Raw genomic sequence first — 17,688 nt, forward strand, 5'->3', positions numbered from 1 at the left:
CCCAGCCTGGGCCCCTTGCTCACGTCTCACGTCTGGTGATGCTTAGGACCACAGAGGCCATTAGCTGCTCTGCTCACACACCAGAGACAGAGTCACTCTAAGCTCTGGGAAGTCCCTCACTGTTCCCATTGATCCGGCTCCTGCTTCTGTGTATTTGACTCTGGACTGTGATCTCTGCCACTGCCCCAGCTGAGTGTCAGGAGCAGGCTGAGGCCCTGGGGGCTGCAAGGCCATGAAGGCCGCTCTCTGGGCCTTGACACTCGGGCCCCTTCTCCTGTCTCTCAGGGCAGTCCCCACTGGTAAGTCTCTCCTTCTCCATCCACGGGAACTTCTGGAAGCAGCAGCTTGTAGATGCCCAGGCTCTGGGCATGAGGGTCTCCTGCTGTGACCGGTTGTCTGCCTGGGTCTCACGCAGCCCAGAGATGGGTGGCACTTCCTGGGGCAGGAGGGCATGTGGGCTGCAAAGTACCAACCCCCAGAGATTCTTGTGCTAGCCCTGACAGAGCAGGTCCAGTCCCAGGGTGAGCCCAGGGCCCCCAGCCGCACTGCTCTGAGCCGGGCATGGGGCTGGTCAGAGCCAGATGGAATGAGGGGACTCGGCTAGCATCTGGTCCCAGTGACCCAGTCAACAGGTGCTGACGAGTCCTGCTGCTCCACCCGCTGTCTCTGGGGCAGGGCTGGGGGCGAACGGGGGCATGGGAAAGCCGGCTGCACCTGGCAGTGAGGGTGAGCATTGGGCTTGGCGCTGGGACAAGGAGGGAGCCACAGTCCCAGGGACATGCCACACCAGGTTGGGGGGCACAGATGTGCGGGGGGCTGCTGAGCTCAGACGCCAAGAGGCCCAGTCATGGGCAGGAAGCTGCGGAGAGGGGTCCTGCCAAAAGGAACTGCACAGAGAGGTGGGAGGCGAGAGCGTGGGCCCCCAGTGTCATGGATCGACGAGCGGGTGGGTGTGTGCCAGTGTGAGAGAAAGAGTTTGCACATGTGAAGGTGCGAGCATGAGTGTGTGTGTGTCAGGGAGGGGACACAGGAGAGAGCAGGTGCGCGTGGTTCCTGGAAGCAGACAGCAGGAAACTTCACTGGGCAGGCTGATCCAGGGCTCTGGCCAGGAGGTGACCACCCAGCTGGACAGAAGGGCCCCAGGTAGTGGGGGTGGGAACCTGTGGGCAGTGATGGTGCAGCGGGAGTGACATGGCACACTGGCGGGGGTCTTGTTTTGTGTTAAAGAGGCAGATGCTGCTGCTTGTCTACGTCCCGAGAAGAGCAGGTCTGGAGGGCGACGACGAGGCTGGGGGTGGGGAGGCGGGGGCAGTGACAAACCCCTGGGCAGGGGGTGGGAGAGACGTGCCTTCCTCTGGGCCATAGGGGGTCTGCCCTCTATCTCCTCCCCAGTCAGCCCAGGACGGGCCCTTTAGGAGGTCTGGGGTGGCCCAGGCTGTGGCCACAGGCGCCATCCACATAGATGTCCCCATGGCAGCTGTTTTCTTTCCCCTGCACCAGCCCACGAGGGGGCGAGAGGATGGGGGGTCAAGGGGCTGAGATGAGGTGGGCTGCCAGGGGCTGTGTGGGGAAGACCAGGCTGCAGAGGCCTAGACAGGGCATAGTGAGGGGGATGTGGCTGTGGTCTTGGTGGGACTAGAAGGTCCAGGGGGCACTAAGACCCTCGGAGACTGAAGGGGGCCAGATGCCTGCTGTTGGAGCACTCAGAGGCCAGCACTGTGGAGAGTGAGCCAGAAGGATGGCGTGTGGTTAGGGGAACGGACACTGGAGTCTTCCTAGATGCTGGGCTGCTGTGGACAGGGAAGAGTGAAGGGGACACTGGACAATGCGGTGGGGGACAGTCAGGCGGGTGGAGCTGGGTGAGGGGGGAAGAGTTGGGGGAGGGGGCGCAGTGGGCTCCAGGGCCTGCAGGGCCTGGAGTGGAAGTGGGAAAATAATGTTTGGGAGGCAGAGAGGGACGGTGGCAGGAGCCCCCCAGCTTTAGGCAGAGGAGGACAAGGGGAATTCCTTGCCTAGGGGTTAGGGTCACCCACAACGTGGGGGCTCCAGAGGGCTGGGAGGGAAGTGGCTGTGGAGCTGAGGACACTGGGCTGTGCGGTGCCAGGGGCCAGAGGCTGGCCTGTGTGACCCCGCATCACCTTTCTGGACTGGTTTTGCTGAATGTGGGCGGGGGGGACATCTGGCTTTGCGCTGAGGCCTCGAAGCAAGGCCTTGGAGGCATCCTTACTACCCAGCTCGCGCCCGTGGATGTCCCGCCAGGCACCGACGGTCTGTTCCCTCTAAGGCCCCTGGTGCCATTCGCAGGTGGACCCGGCGACCTGAGGCTGGCGTACAGACCCAGCCCGTGCGACGGAGTGGTGCTGGTCCAACGCGAGGGGAAGTGGGGACATGTGTGCAACCGGGAGTGGACGCAGAGGGAGGCGTCTGTGGTCTGCAGGCAGCTGGGCTGCGGAGATGCAGTGGGGGCCCCCAAGTACGTCCCACTGCCTGGGGAGATGCAGCTGCCCTGGCTCCACAACGTGTCCTGCAGCGGAAAGGAGTCCTCCCTGTGGGAGTGCAGCCTCGGGGCATGGACGCGGAGCAAGTGCCCCCACGAGTGGGTGGTGGTGGCTCTGTGCAAGAGTAAGTCAGGGCAGGAGAGGTGCTGGGGGGACGGAGGGTAGTTGGGGGAGGGGGGAGGGGAGGAGAGAGAGTGAGGGGGAGGGGGGGGGGGGGGGGGGGGGGGTGGGTCTGGGGGTGGGGCCAGGACCACCTTGTCTTCTGGACATCTGAGGTGGTCTGAAGACCCCTGCAGTATCTAATCACGATTTCTTACACAGACTGCGGGAGGCAGGTGCTTTCCCTTTGAGGTCTGCCTTGAGGGTCTTCAGCTGTCTCTGGCACTTTTCCTGGTGGAGGGCCTGTGAGGCCCCTCATAGCATCCTGTCTCTGAGGCTGACCCACTGCATGGTTCCTCTAGCTCTTGTTCAGAAACTGTTCAGATTTTCAAGAGCGTGACAGCAGAGCATCAAACCAGGCATGGGCCCTCTGAGCGGGACCTTCTGAGTGGGGTCCCCTTTGTGGCTGCCTGTTCAGAAAGGCCCCGCCCCTTAGAAGGGGCCCTGCTCACCCAGTACCCACCCCCTTGAAGAAGGGCAGGGCCACTTTCAGCTGTGACCCCGGCAGGCCCTCAGGCACAGTGCCCGGCGGGGACTGCCATGCCCAAATGGAGGCGTCTGGTCGTTGAGGCAGGCCGCAGGCTCCAAGTGGCCATATGACCCCCAGGACCCGCACCTTCGTAACGCAGCCTGTGCTTCGCAGGCGGCACTTTTCGGGAGATCCGGCTGGTGCAGGGCCGCAGCCCCTGCGCGGGGCTCCCCGAGATCAGGAATGTGAACGGGGTGGATCGCCTCTGTGGCCTGCACCAGGAGGAGGCCACGGTGTTCTGCCAAGAGCTGAGGTGCGGCCCTGCGCTCCAGGCCTCCCGCCAGGGTTTGGGCGTCGTCGGGAAGTATATGACTTGCCGGGGCACCGAGAAGACCATCCGGGACTGCAGGCTCAACAACAACCTTCGCAGCGGCTGCGACTTCCAGCAGGACGCAGAGGTGGTCTGCTCAGGTGAGGCGGCCCTGCCTGCTCTGGCCCCCACAGGCCCAGTCCCGCCTGGGGCATTGCCTGCAGGCCATCTGAGAGTGGCCTGAGGGAAAGGCTCGGCTCTCACAGTGGTTCTCCTGTGGACACTGGGGCAGCTCTCTGTATAGAGGAAAGAAGAGCAGGCTGGGAGGTGAGGGAGAGAGGAGAGGAAAGAGCTCTTTGAAAATCTGACACTCGAATTACTCTGAGACCTAGAGGTGGAACTGAGGAAGTGCCCTTAGACGGCTCGGCAGGTGCCACACTGAGCGGGCTGCAGGTGTGCCCAGGTCTGTGTGCACGTCTCTGGGTTTCTGGCGTCCTGGCAGAGGTGTCCCTGCTTAGAACCCCCAGGCTGGTTGGGGTCCTGGCTGTCACTGCAGCAGCTGCACTGTTTCAGCTGTGGTTGTTGTGTGTCTAACACTCGTCAGTCACTGCCTCCCAGCCCCATCCCGAGTGTGTGAGGGTGCGCCGTCCCTCATAGATCCTGGCTGTGTTCTGGGAATTAGCACAGGCTAAAATGAGGTGGACAATGGTCTGTGGCCCGAGGGGTGCCTTGACTTTGCCTCTGAGATTAAACAGGGCTTTGATGCCACCACTTTGGGCAGGCAGAGGCTGTGTGACACACACAGGCACCTGCTGCAGATGACCCTGACCTCTGACCTTGGGGATGTGACCAGGGATCCCTGCTCTGTTCTGGTGCAGGGCGGATGTGCCCTGTGCTTGGAGGACCCACTGCCTGGATACAGATGACCCCACCTGCCTGGAGCCTCTTGTGGTCCAGGGCGGTGGCTCCAGGCTCAGCCATTCACCCAAGAACACCTGTCCCTAACAGAGTTTGTCTGCTCCCAGGACACACTGAGGCCCGGCTGGTGGGCGGCGAGCACCCCTGTGCTGGGCGCCTGGAGGTGAGGCGTGGCCTGGCCTGGGGTGCCGTCTGTGACTCTGACCTGGACCAGGCTACGGCCCACGTGGTGTGCCGAGAGCTGCAGTGTGGTGTGGCCGTGTCCATGCCCAGGGGCACCCACTTCGGCCGTGGCTCTGGGCTCATATGGACGGAGGCCTTCCACTGTGTAGGCAACGAGTCCCTGCTGTTCCACTGCCCTCGGGGGCCCGGGCACCAGTGTGGGCACGACCAAGACGCCGGGCTGAGGTGCTCAGGTGAGGCCAGCAAGGTGGACTCTGTGCTGGCCCTGCCTCCGTCCCTCTGTGACTCTCTCTGGGGCTCTGAGCCCAGCTCACACAGGCTCGTCCAGCCGAGAGGGTGTGCGGGTTCCCAGCGGAGAAAGTCTTGCTTCTGCTGGTTGAGGGAAGGGGAAAGAGGGAGGCAAGAGTTCTGGTCACAGAGGCACGTGCCCCCAAGGCCGCACCTCGAAGTGTGGGCTCCTCTGCTGAGACGTATGGGGTGGATGCTGAGGGTGAGGTGGCTGGGGAGCTGGTGGGAGCAAGGGCACATCTCTATGGCCACCACACTGGGTACAAAAGAAAGGAATTGCCACGTGCTGGGTCTGCGGCTCAGAGGGACGCTGACACCCCCACTTTCCTCAGAGTTCCGGCTGGTCAACGGCAGCAGCAGCTGTGAGGGGCGCTTGGAGCTCCAGGTTCAGGGGGCCTGGAAGCCCCTCTGTGCCGCCCACTGGGACTTAGCAGATGCCACCGTCCTCTGTCACCAGCTCAACTGTGGCAACGCGGTGGCCACTCCCCAAGGAGGCCATTTTGGGGATGGAGATGCTCCCATCTGGCCCGACGTGTTTCACTGCACGGGGACAGAGCCCTACTTGTGGAATTGCCCAGTTAGCACTCTGGGGGCCCCAGCCTGTGCCCTGGGAAACGCAGCCGCCGTGGTCTGCTCAGGTGTGTCAGCCAGCCCTGGGCAGAGGGAGGCAGAGAGCAGAGAGGGCTCTGCGCCCGAGACGGTGGTCCTCTCCCCTTTACAAGCCCAGCGAGGGTCCCTCCCTGATGCCCTGCCGGCCCCTCCCGCGTCCCACCTCCCTCCCCAGGTCTCCCTGACGCCCTGCGACTAAGAGACGGGCAGAGCCGCTGTGATGGCCGCGTGGAGATATCCCTGGACGGGGTGTGGGGCCGCGTCCTGGACGACGGGTGGGATCTGCACGGCGCGGCCGTCGTGTGCCGGCAGCTGGGGTGCGGAGGCGCCGAGCGAGCCTACGACGCGCCTGCACCCCGGCGCGGGGCCGTCCCGGTGCGGCTGAGCCGTGCGCGCTGTCTGGGCACCGAGAGCCGCCTGACCCAGTGCAACGTGTCCGCGGCCCTGCTGGTGTCCGCGGGGACCTCGAGGGACGCGGGCGTCCTATGCTCCGGTGAGTAAGGCCCCAGCGGCCGCCCCTCCGCCCCCCTGGGGCCGGTCGCCCTGACTCGTTCTCCCCGCAGGGAGCCGCCGGGTGCGGCTGGCCGCGGGCCCGGGCCGCTGTGCAGGGCGTGTGGAGGTGCTCCACGGCGGCGCGTGGGGCACCGTGTGCGACGACGGCTGGGACCTGCGGGACGCCCACGTGGTCTGCCGGCAGCTGGGCTGCGGCGCCGCCCTCAGCGCCCCGGGGGCCGCGCACTTCGGGGCTGGGGCCGGGCGCATCTGGATGGACGAGCTGGGCTGCGGCGGCCAGGAGTCTGCGCTGTGGCAGTGCCCGTCGGAGGGCTGGGGCCGGCACGACTGTGGACACAAGGAGGACGCCGGCGTCTTCTGCTCAGGTCGGTCCTGTGGCTGCGTCGCTTCGTGGGGGCAGCTGGGTATCGAATGGCCGTGCTGTCTTAGGGTAGAACAACGCGCACTTCTTTCCGCGGTTCCGTAATGTCTCCCGGGACCCTCCCGGTATCCGTGTGCTCTTGCTGCTGTGCTGCCGCCAACGGAGACCTTTGGGGGTCTGTGCCCTGCGCGGGGCAGGGGTCTCTGGAGTAGGGGGGGCTCAGGTCTGCTCAGATGTGCTCTGGTCCTGGACCAGCGCTGCCTGGGGTCTGTCTCCCCTGCTCACAAGGTCATCTCACGTTTGTGCCTAAACTTCTCCGGTCTCAAATTCTTAATTTTGATCCATATTTTAGTGTGCGGGAGAGCTTTCCAGAGTATTTTTAAGGCGGTGTATGAGGGGGTTTTTGGTCTGTTCTTTAGCTCAGACATACCTGATGCTCTTTATGTTGATCTGTCTGGGTGTGACTATTCTGGAGTGATGGAATTTTGTCATTTATTGGGGTGTGAGCCTGTGGGGGTCTGGATGGGACTGCCTCCCTGGCATCTCCAGGCAGCCCCCCCGGGGGGCTTGGGCATCTGCTTGTGGTCTCTTCTCATTGATTTTGGTTCTTGTTTTTGCTTTAGGAAAGTTTTCTTCAACTGTGTCTTAGATGATCGCATTTGTTTCAGTCTCCGTGTTTCTTAAGTAAAGGCTCATTCTTTTGGGTCTTCCCATCCTTTTCTCCCTTTCTCGCTCTCACGCGTTCCAGGTGAGTTTCTCGGGGGCGGGCCACATCACTGATCTGCCTTTCTGTCAGTTCTAGTCTTTGTGTTCCTGAATGTGCATCTTGCCCTCGTGTTTTCGTTGTCCTTGAAGTCCTTCCTTCACTCTGTCCCGTGGGCTCCTCAGGCAGCTGTGGTCACATTGGGCTGACAGGACCCTGAACTGGGGACCGGCTGCTGGCTGACAGGACCCCGCGTGGGGACCGGCTGCTGGCTGACAGGACCCTGCGTGGGGACTGGCTGCTGGCAGGGCTGGGACATTCCCTTTCTCTCATGGCTCAGCCTGGCAGCTTCTCACTTCAAAAGTGAGAGCAGAGGCGGGAGGTCCCCCCCCACCCGAACTCCTTCAGTTGGCTGAGGTCCTGAGGCGAGCCCAGACTCAGGGGTGGCGATAGACTCATTACAAGGGGCATCGATACAGGCAGGAGATCTTTGTGGCCACTTTTATAATCTATCACTGATGCTTGCTGACTAAGATGTTCCAACTGGGGATTAACCCTGGTTACCTGTGGTTAACTGCTACCTGCATCCTTGTGGTGGGAGATGGCTATGGGGATGTGTGATCCATGTGAGGTTGAGGCCAGGGGCTCACTGGGTCAGATGTCATTGAGTGGCATCGAGGTTGGCGCTGGAACCCCCTCCTTTTGGCCTCTTCTTTCAGAGATTTCCCTTGGCCTGACTGTGCTTGTCTTCCAGAATCGGTGGCCCTGAGGCTGCGAGGCGGCACCCACCACTGCGCTGGGTGGCTGGACGTGTTCTACAATGGGACATGGGGTGCTGTGTGCAGTAACACCCTGAAGGACACCTCCATGTCCATCATCTGCAAGCAGCTGGGCTGTGGGGAGCAGGGCTGGCTGGAGAACAGGCCCGTCCACGCTGCAGGCTTGGGCGTCTCCTGGGTGGACAACATTGAGTGCCGCAGGCTGCGAAACTCCACGCTGTGGCAGTGCCCCTCAGCCCCGTGGAACCCACGCTCCTGTGCCCGCGGAGAGGAGGTCTGGATCACCTGTGCAGGTGGGGCCCTGGTGGCCTGGGGGGGTAGTGGGCTGGAGGCAGCTGACATATCCCAAGTCACCGGCAGGGGCTGCTGTTGACCCATAGCTCGGGGCTTGGGGGTCACTGGGCTCCACAGACTTCATTCTGAAGCTTTTCAGGGCAATTTACATCGGAACGCTGGCTGTTTATTCCAATAGGATCATCAGAGCAAACGTCCCAGGATTCCACGGAGACTCTCAACTGCTTATCCACCCACAGCTGCCCAGGTACCCCTCTGTCGTCTCCCTTTCCGCTCCCCATGCCGGCCCTGCCCCACAGTGACCACAGCCCCTCCTCCAGAGGAGGGCGCGCTGCGCGTGCGCGGGGGAGAGGACGACTGCTCCGGTCGCGTGGAGCTCTGGCACGCCGGCTCCTGGGGCACCGTGTGCGACGATTCCTGGGACCTGGCGGACGCGGAGGTCGTGTGCCGCCAGCTGGGCTGTGGGCGGGCCCTGAGCGCCCTGGCGGGGGCCGCCTTCGGGCCGGGCTCGGGGCCCGTGTGGCTGGACGAGGTGCAGTGCCGGGGCAGCGAGGCGTCCCTGCGGAGCTGCCCCGCGGAGCCGTGGGGACGTGGAGACTGCGCGCACAAAGAGGACGCGGGCGTGCGCTGCTCCCGTGAGTGGGAGGCGGCGGGGGGCCTGGGAAGGGGGTACCAGGAGGGTTCCTAGAGAGGACACCTTATCCTGGGTGCTTGGGGTGCTGGGGCATCAGCTGCCTTGTGGCAGGTGGACAACCCGCCAGGCTCGGGCGGGGTGGGGCGCTGCTCCCAGGGTCTGGGTGAGGGTCTGGGCTGCTCAGGGCTGTGGGCGCCTCGCCTTCCTTGCACCGAGGTCTCACGATTTCTGCTGCAGGTGACAAGGGGACCACTGCCCTACCGGAGGCATCTGGTGTGTGTGCTCTTCCTCAAGCTTCAGCTCACGCCCTCCTGCCTGGCCGGGACCCAGAGGGGCCCTTCGGTGGGCTCTGCCGGAGGAACCCCCCTGGAGTCTCCTGTGGGCTGGTGCCTCAGGCACCGCCTCCTTAGGTGGGCCGGCGAGGTCAGCAAGACCAGGACCAGGGCTCCTGAGACACCTCCTTCTCTGAGGGAAACTGCTGTGCATTCCCCTGTGCCAACCTGAGTGGAGAGCCATGGGTGGGGGCAGGGGAACAGCGGGCCCAGGCCCTGCCCAGCCATTTCTCTGAGGTCTTTCCCTTGCCTCCTGGGGGATTTGGCCCTGGTATGCTGTGGCCTCTTGGACACTGTGGCTCTGTGTCCACACACAGCTGAGGGCAGTGGGCAGTCAGGACCATAAGAGCTGCCCTGCTGGCCCCCTGCTTCCTGACCCCCTGCCTCCTGGCCCCCTGGCTCCTGACCCTCTGGCTCCTGGCCCCCTGCCTCCTGGCCCCTCCCTCTGGCCTCTCCCTTCTGGGCTCATCCTCCTGACCCTCAGCCCTGTGACCTCAGGGCCATCTTTGGAGAAGGAGCAGTATAAGGCCCATCTCTCCTCTCCGTGCCCCTCCCCCTCCCTGAGAGGCTTGGGTGGTCCAGGCCCAAGGTCACAATACCCCAGGCCACAGGGAAGACCCCGCCTCTCACTGTCTGTATAGGCTCTACCCTGGTTCCTCTACCTGCCCTCAAGGCTGGGAGCCTGCCCGTGACCTTCTGCTTCATCCTGGGCACCCTCCTGGGCATTGTCTTGCTGGTCCTGGGGACGAAGTGGTGCCACGACAGAGGAGCCTGCAGGGGTAGGTAGGCGTGGCTGGCAAGGTTAAGACAGGGCCCTGGGGATGGGGCAGCTAGGGGGCAGCTCTGAGACCCCAACCCATCGCAGGCTCCCTCTGTCCTGGTCATTGCCCTGTGTGCCAGGTCCAAGCCCGATCCCGCATGGCTACTTCTCATGATCCTCCATGGACCCATGAGTTGTCAGGCTCTGCTCTGCTTCTGCTATGGGCTAAAAGAGAAGATCCCTGTCCCGGAGCTCCCAGGGCTCCAGGTCCCCATCCCTGATCCCTCATCTGGGGAGCTGGGAGCTCTGTGGGGTGTGCTCAGGGCCCGGGACCAACAAGTCTCACCCAGGCCCGCCTGCCTGGGTGCTCCGGAAGGGTGTGGCCCCCCCCATGGGGGATGCTGCTCTCGGTGGGGAACTGTGGTAGAGGAGCCAAGGTTCCGAGAGCCCTGGCCTGCTTGAGAGACCCGGTGGGCCTGAGGGTGGGCATAGACTGCGGGAGCGTGTCTCCTGGAAGGTTCTGCTGTGGCCTTTGCAGGTTCCAGAATGTCGGGGAGTCTGCCCTCAGAAGGTGTCTATGAGGACATCGCAGCCATCCCTGTGGAGGAGAAAGACAACAGCCCAGGGGGGTCTCAGGACCTGATGCTGGAGGAGGAGTACGACGATGCCCAGGAGCTGGAGCAGGACCCCGAGGACGAGGGAGCAGAGGAGGGGGCGCCCCTGAGCTCCGTGGGTGTGCACCTGTGCGCCTTGGCCTCCCTCGCACTCTTTCTGCTGTACCGGTCTTATGTCCAGTGCTCTGCTCTGACTAGTGCCTACATTTAAAGATCCTGACGGCCGCCTTTTTGTGTCTGTGATCCTCACTTCTGTCACAGGCTTGTGTGTTAGGATGTTCAGCCGCCCCTTCAAAGCTGCTTGTTAGACTGGAGTCTTCTCATGGGGAGACGTGGAGTTTAGGGAGGGTCCTAGGTTTTCATTTGGGTTTCTTTTTGTGGCTGTGCACAAGAGTGCTTCTAGTACCTTGTCTGTGGTCAGCTGCGGGGGCACGGTCAGTTCACTGCCGCCCTGACACGTGCTGTTCAGTTCTCGTCTAACCTTCTGGCTTCGTGGTGCAGCAAGAAACCAGGGCCGCAGAGTTCTGGGGGACCTGAGGAATTACTGAGGGTCCAGTGCATGTCTTTCTCCTTAAACCAGGTGGGGCTCTTCACAGCCTGGGCCCCGAAGTTCGGGCTGGGACGGAAGACCAGGGTGGCCGGTGCCCCAGGACGTGATGACCCTGAGCTGAGAATGGGGGACATCAGCGAGACCAGAGGGTGGGAGAGAACCCAGGTGCATGGGGGCTTTCATTTTCCTCGTAAGATGCTATTAAACTCACTTTGAACTCACTCATTCATCTGTTAATCCATCTCAGAAACATCCACCAGACACCCACCTGGCCCCGGTTCTGTGTTGGGCTCCCTCCTGCCTCACCATGGTCTGGTGTAGGCTCTGAGCGTTTCATCGGTCCTCATCCTCGGCCTCCTGCCCACACCTTTCCCCCAGTGTGTGGGACACCCTGATGACCAGCTCCTGGTCACCCCTCCTTTCATCTGCAGGCAGCACTCAGCCTGGCTGGGGTGTGCCAGAATCCCTGGCACTCGGGGCTGTCCTGATTCCTGCTCTGATTCCTCTGACACAGGCCCTTTTGTGACCTCATACACACAACCACATTCCCCCCCCCCCCCCCCCCCATGCCTCCTGACCACCCCCTCCCCATCTATACCCTTTCTGGGAAATAAGTTTCTCTGAATTCTCTTCCCTGTGTGATTCTGGACTAGGTTTGCAATGACCACACCCCCATATCTAATCTTTCTGGACTCCCACTCTCCCTTCTCAGCATCCTGGGAAATACTGGGTTTAGTTGTCCTGTGGTCCTCTCATCTATGGGGTCTGTCCACTGGTGCCCCCAGTTACCACCTGCTTCTCAATGTTTACCTTCAGAATCTGGCCAGCTTGCTGTGGCCATCACTGGTGCTGGCTCTGTGAGCAATGAGGACTCCACCCAGGCCCTTGGGGTCTCTCTGAGCACTGCCTCCCACCCCCAGTCCTCCCCCTGTGCCCTCTCCCTCTGGGCTGTGAGAGAGACACTGCTGGTGGTCTCAAGGACCAGTCTGCTGAGGAAGGTGAACTTGAAGGTCCTTCTTGGACATGAAGCCTTGATGAGGGAGCGAGGGTGACATTCAGAGAGGCTGGGCTGGGGCCTGTGGGGTGAAATGGGGCGAAGTGGGCGAGAAGAGCGAGTTGCAAGATTCTGAGGTTGTGCTGGAGCAGCTCTTGACAGAGCCTTGGGGGGAGAGGAGGGGTTTCCTGGACATCTGAGCTCACCTGGCACCGCAAACCTGTGTACACGTAGGGCCTGCCTTCTGACCTCAGGAGTTGGCCAGCCAGCCTGGCTTGACGGTGTCCCCTGGATGTCCCTGGGGCCTGGGGGTGGGAGAAGGTGTGCAGGTGGGAGGGCGTCCCTGGGGTCAGGAGCGAGAGAATCGGGCTGGCAGGAAATGGGGTGGGAGCCTGAGCATGGGACAGGGGACGTGGAAGACACACGGGGAGCAGAGTAAGGATGTCAGACCCGCAGTTGGGGAGGGTGGGGCTGTAGGAGGAGGAGGCAGGGCTCCTTCTGCACCTGCGCTTTCCCTGCACGGCTCTCCTTTCACCTGCCCCAGGCAGCACCCCTAAGGGCTGAGTGCCGAGCTGGTTCTCCATGGCGCCTGGCCCTCTCAGTCCATTCGGGGTGCTGACTGGGCACCCTGCAGGCAAAGGACACTGGGCAAACCCCCCTGAGGCAGCTGCAGGTCCCGGTGCCCCTGAGGCCCGTCTGGGAGTGTGGGTCAGGGCCCGGCGCAGGCTGCAGGGTGGAGGTGCTGGAGCTACTGACAGAGATCCTGCTGTGATGGGGTCCTCCTGCCTTCTCTCCTCACCCTTGCAATCCAGGTCTGAAAGCCCAGGCTGCCCTCTCTTAAACTGGTTCTCTGGCAAATCTTTTGAAAAGTAGCCTTTATTTATCTTTCCCACTTCAAAAATAATACGCGTTATTGTAAATTTAAAAACTCATGGCACCAAGAAGGAAAATGAAACACACTTATTCTATCACTCAGAAATGAATACCTCAATGCCTCAGCATCACTGAGAACTTTTTTTGCACAGATACACAGAAATGAGCGTGATTTACGATGATGCATTGTATGCTCGTCCTGCTTCCTGTGCTTCCCACCTCACACTGATCCGTCTGTACTGTCACTTTAAATGGCCACCGGACATCCCTTCATGTGCATCTTCCATCACATATTTACTCCTCACCTGCTGCTGGCTGCTTTTCAAGGACACCATCCTCACGGAGGGGTGTGCATCCTTTATGGCTGCTGACCTCAGGTCATGCGCGTCATTAAGGGTTTTGATCAAAGTGGTGTCTGTTCAGACACACTGGAGCTGGGAGTGACCTTTGTTCTTCAACTCTCCTTTTCTGAGAGGCAGAGATGGTGTGTCTCCCAGAGCCCTGGTCCCTGCCCCAGGCCAGTGGCTCCCCCTGAGCCTCTGCCTCACCACACCCTGCTGGCACTGTCTGGGCTCAGGCCTGAGCTCCTGCTCTGCTGACAGCTGAGGCTCTGATACTGCCAGGCTGCGGGCTGGGGCTCCCCGGCTTCCTTCTCGCAACTGCAACTGCCACCCCGCTGCTGAGTTGGAGTCCACCCTGGCCAGGCGGGCGGAGCACACTGGTGTGTGCCTGGTGCGGCAGCGCAGAGGTGACCACGGATGGTGGTGTCCCCTCTGAGGCTGTGGCCCCTCCTCCTGGCCTGCTGGACACTCCCTCCAGGTGACCGCTGCCATCTGCATGGCTCCGGGCTCCGAGGACGAGGACAGTCTGCAGGGGAAGAGATGGCATGCCCCGGGGGTGTGAATCCTGAGAGTCCTGCTGAGGCCCCAGGGGGCTGGCTGAGCGCTCTGCAGGCTGGGTGACGATGAGCCATCATGTGCTGCAAAGGGCCCAGACTTTAACTCTGAGATTCCCCAGAAAATGGCCCATAAGCACTCATCTTTGGTCACATTTTACTTCATTAATGTCATTGACACCATCAACATAAAGTGTGAGAAAACTTGGGGGAATCGCAGTTGAGGGTGCAAATTCGCTTGAAGGTGAAAATTAGATTTTTAATTTTTGAAAGTTCTGGACGAGAATTTCCTGGATGCATCTTTGCCATGAACGACCTACCTGTGTTCCTACCATGAAGGGAAGGGGCCCGGGGAAGGCTCTGCAGACGGTGGGACCCACGCAGGGCTGGAGCGGGTCGGGCCTGTGGGCGGCGCTCTGGGATGGGCCCTGCAGGCAGCTTGGCTCCTGACCCCTTGTAGTTACTTCTTGTACATGGTGTGAGGTGTGGATCCGACTTCATTCTTTTCCATGTGGATGTCCAGTTGTCCCAACACCACTTGTTGAAAAGACTATTCCTTCCTCACTGAATCGTCTTGGTAGCTTTGTCAAAGTCAGTTGGCCATAGTTATGTGGGTTTATTTCTGGACTCTCGGTTATGTTCCATTGATCCATATGTCTGTCCTTTTGCCACTGCCGCACTGTCTTGATTACTGTAGCTTTGCAGGAAGTTTGAAGTCAGGAACTGTGTGGTTGGGTTCATCAGCATCCTGCTGAGCCTCGCTGGTGGGCCGCCTGCTGCCCTGTGGATCTGGAAACCCCCAGAGGAGAGAGACTCCTGCACTGTTGTGAGCATCCTCACAGCCCTGAGGCCAGTCTACCCATGTGGCAGGTGCTCGCTGGTTGTTATTAACCAATGATTCGCACAGATACTGAGGCTCCTGCATTACAAATATGGCTACGTGTCATGGCCTTGAGATAAACTAGGGTTGCAGGGCCCCTTGACCACTGGTTATTTATATGAATCAATGTCATCCCTTTCAGAAAACCGTGTGTCAATCAGGAAAATCAGACACAGCTGAAGTTACATTGCATCTGAATAAATCAGAAGAATTGTTCCAGTCTTGAGCTGCTGACACTACTGCGTTGTCTGTCCCATGAGACAGAGGATTATTGGTCAGAGGTTAAAAATACGTGCTGACTGATTGAGTTGGAGGCTTGGGACCAGTGGCTGTTTCTTCTGTGATGTTAAGGACCACTGTAAATTAACCACGGCCCCTCTGTTGGTTCCCTTGCAATTTCTAAGACTAACTTCTATGTGTCACATTCTGAACTTGGTCACTAAGATAAATAGTGAGACTCTCCTTGTGCATGATGTTTTCTCAGCTCTACATGCTGGGCACGTTGGAAACAGAGCCCCAGCAGGTGCCCTGTCCATCCGTTGTGGGCCTTTGACCCCGCAGGGGAAGGTGTCAGCTAAAGTGAGCTCTCCGCACCTCGTCACCCACTGCCAGGGGCCCCGCTGAGGCTCGGGTTGGGGTGGGGACTGCCAGCACTGACTCTCTCAGAGTCTCTGTCCTCAAGGGCAGGACGGTGTGTCCCTTGACCCTGGGCGCCCAGCATCAGGCTCAGCACTTGAAACCAGTGGTGGAAAAACCCACCTCATCAGGCCAACATCAGCGGCAAAAGTCAGGGGGACCATGTGTCTCCTGATAGGACGAGATGAGGACGGCAGCGCACCTCTGTAGTGTGTCTCCCAAAACCCACCCCCTGGTGTGATCGTGAGAAAAACAGCGGACAAATCCCCATGAGGGCCACTCTGCAGAACACCTGACCAGCTCTCCACAAAGCTGGCAGGGCCGTCAAAACCGTCAAAACCACGGGAAGTCTGAGAAACTGCCAGCTAAAGGACCCTGACTGTCCCATGGAGTCCAGACGGAAGCCCGGACAGAGAAGGGACGCTGGGTGAAAACTAAGGCAATCTGCACAAACCATGGACTTTAGCTGACAAACATATCAATATTGGTTCATTAATGACAACCAGCACATCACACTCTGTCCCATGTCAAAAGTCAGGAAACTGGGTGTGGGGCCTCTCTGTGCTGTCTTCTCCAAATTTACGTAAATCTAAAAGCTGTTCTAAAAACTGAAGTCTGTTTCAAACGAATCGCGTCCTTCCTGCAGGGATCGGCGCACTCAGCTCTCGTCTGAGATCCGCCCGTGGAGAGACCCTCGGCAGAGGAGCTGTCAGCTCACGCGTTCATGTGGAGGCAGCCACCCGGGATCCCGACCCCTGGGGCCGCAGGCGCCCTGGCCCTTCTGTGCCCACAGGGCCCCTGTTTACCTCCAGCTGGGGGTAATTGATCCCCAATAGCTGGGCCTGGGGGGGCTCAGAGCTCCCCAGCACCTCAGGTCTGCCCAAGGGGATGGACTCCACTTAAAGGTCCGCAGCACGCAAAGGAGCCACTGACCTGGGAGAGATGGCTGCAGCCTCACACTGCCTCTCATTTCCACCAGAGGAAGAACTTCCCGTCTTTCTGAGAAAATGTGGGCGTCTCACGTGTAGCCGGGAGCCGAGCGGGCAGCCCCTTCATTCCCAGTGAGCAGCTGTCCGTCACGGCCTCGCCCCTGCCTTTTGGACTGCCTGCCCTAATTTTCCCTTTGCTGGTTCTGAACAGACATTTGCTTGTGCCCTGAGCTGTGTTATGGTGGGAAAATGACACTCAACTCGCTTTGCTGGTGGCCTTTGCGGCTTCAGTTTGAAGTGGCAGAGCCCCCAGGGAGCTCCATGCATCTGCTGGGCTGCCGCCTGTCTGCGCAGATCAGAGCGAGGGAGACCCAAGCAGCATGGCCTGGTCTCTAAGTAGGTCGGAGGCTTTCAGGGACGCCACAGCCTGAGGCCCCTCCCCAGCGGGGAGCCCGCAGCCCGGGTTCCAGTGAATCTGCTGCAAGCCTCGCTGGGCAGCAGACACAGGCACCTGGGGTGTGTGAGGGGGGCCCAGTGGCTCAGATGCTGCAGCTGAGGGTCTGTGGGATTCACGCTTGCACAGGACAGGTCCGGCCGACTGCTGAGAAGGGGTGCGTGTGGCACTGGGCGGTGCCAGCAGTGACCAGCGCTCGGGAACCCCTGTCCTGGGGGCTGATGGGTGTGTCAGCTGAGGCCACAGGGCTGCACTGAGCTGGGACTCTGCCTTTCCTCCCTGAACCCTGGCCCCAGGCCCCTGGCCCGGCCTGACCCCGTTGAGGAGACAAGCTTGCCGCCCAGCCCAGGCAGGGGACGGGTTAGAACCAGGAGGTCGGCTGATCTGCACCCCTGCCCCTCTCTCGGGGTCTGCCCTCTCTGCAGGGGGGTGGGGGGAAGGGGAAGGCAGCTGTGGTTTCCACTAAAGGACTGTGGCCGGGCCGATCCACAGCCGACTCTGGCAGCCGAGGGCGACCTTCCCAGGAGTGCCCGAGCCCTCTGGTGCCCAGGCTCCCCTACCTCCAACACACTGTGCCCCCTGAGTGCCCACCTCGCAGCCCCCACAGTGAAAATGCCCTCCTGTCCCTGATGCCCAGCCCCCTGATGATTGGGTTTCTTTTGGGAACCTGGGTCCTTCCGGATTGCCGACAGGGCCCTCCGCACTCTGAGGCAAGACCAAGCACAGCAAGGAGCTCCTCCCCGCTGGGTGCCACAGGAAACGTTCACAGTCAGTGAGGACAGGTCACGCTGACCCTTCTGTGTGATTTACGGGGTGGTGCTGACCCGGCAACAACCAGGTTGTCTCAGGGGGGAGGTGCCTGCATGGCTGGGAGGGCCCAGGGCTCTGGGTTGGACACTGTTCTCTGACTGTCTCCCTGGGAGCAGGACCCTCGCTGACCCCTGATTTTGTGCTCCTGCAGCAAGGTGCGGAGAGCCAGCACCCCCGCAGAGGCCATCCGCCGCCCCGTGCCTCCCTCTGCCGGGCAGCTGTGTCCAGACACCCAGCCTCACG

At 61.0% G+C, this 17,688-nt stretch overlaps 1 protein-coding gene across 1 annotated transcript; it reads left to right on the top strand.

Annotated features, from left to right (window-relative positions):
- The first annotated feature begins 229 nt into the window (after window positions 1–229).
- On the top strand, window positions 230–11,189 carry SCART1 (scavenger receptor family member expressed on T cells 1). The gene is made up of 14 exons (XM_046654658.1): window positions 230–299; window positions 2,305–2,622; window positions 3,301–3,597; window positions 4,462–4,784; window positions 5,160–5,463; window positions 5,610–5,927; window positions 5,998–6,312; window positions 7,766–8,083; window positions 8,272–8,331; window positions 8,405–8,719; window positions 8,956–8,991; window positions 9,692–9,829; window positions 10,349–10,543; window positions 11,005–11,189. Exons 1-14 carry the CDS (start codon window positions 233–235, stop codon window positions 11,079–11,081), a joined length of 3,081 nt encoding a protein of 1,026 aa, XP_046510614.1. The 5' UTR covers window positions 230–232; the 3' UTR covers window positions 11,082–11,189.
- The last annotated feature ends 6,499 nt before the right edge of the window (window positions 11,190–17,688 follow it).

This window comes from Equus quagga, chromosome 2, assembly GCF_021613505.1.
Source record: "Equus quagga isolate Etosha38 chromosome 2, UCLA_HA_Equagga_1.0, whole genome shotgun sequence".
Taxonomy (NCBI): domain Eukaryota; kingdom Metazoa; phylum Chordata; class Mammalia; order Perissodactyla; family Equidae; genus Equus; species Equus quagga.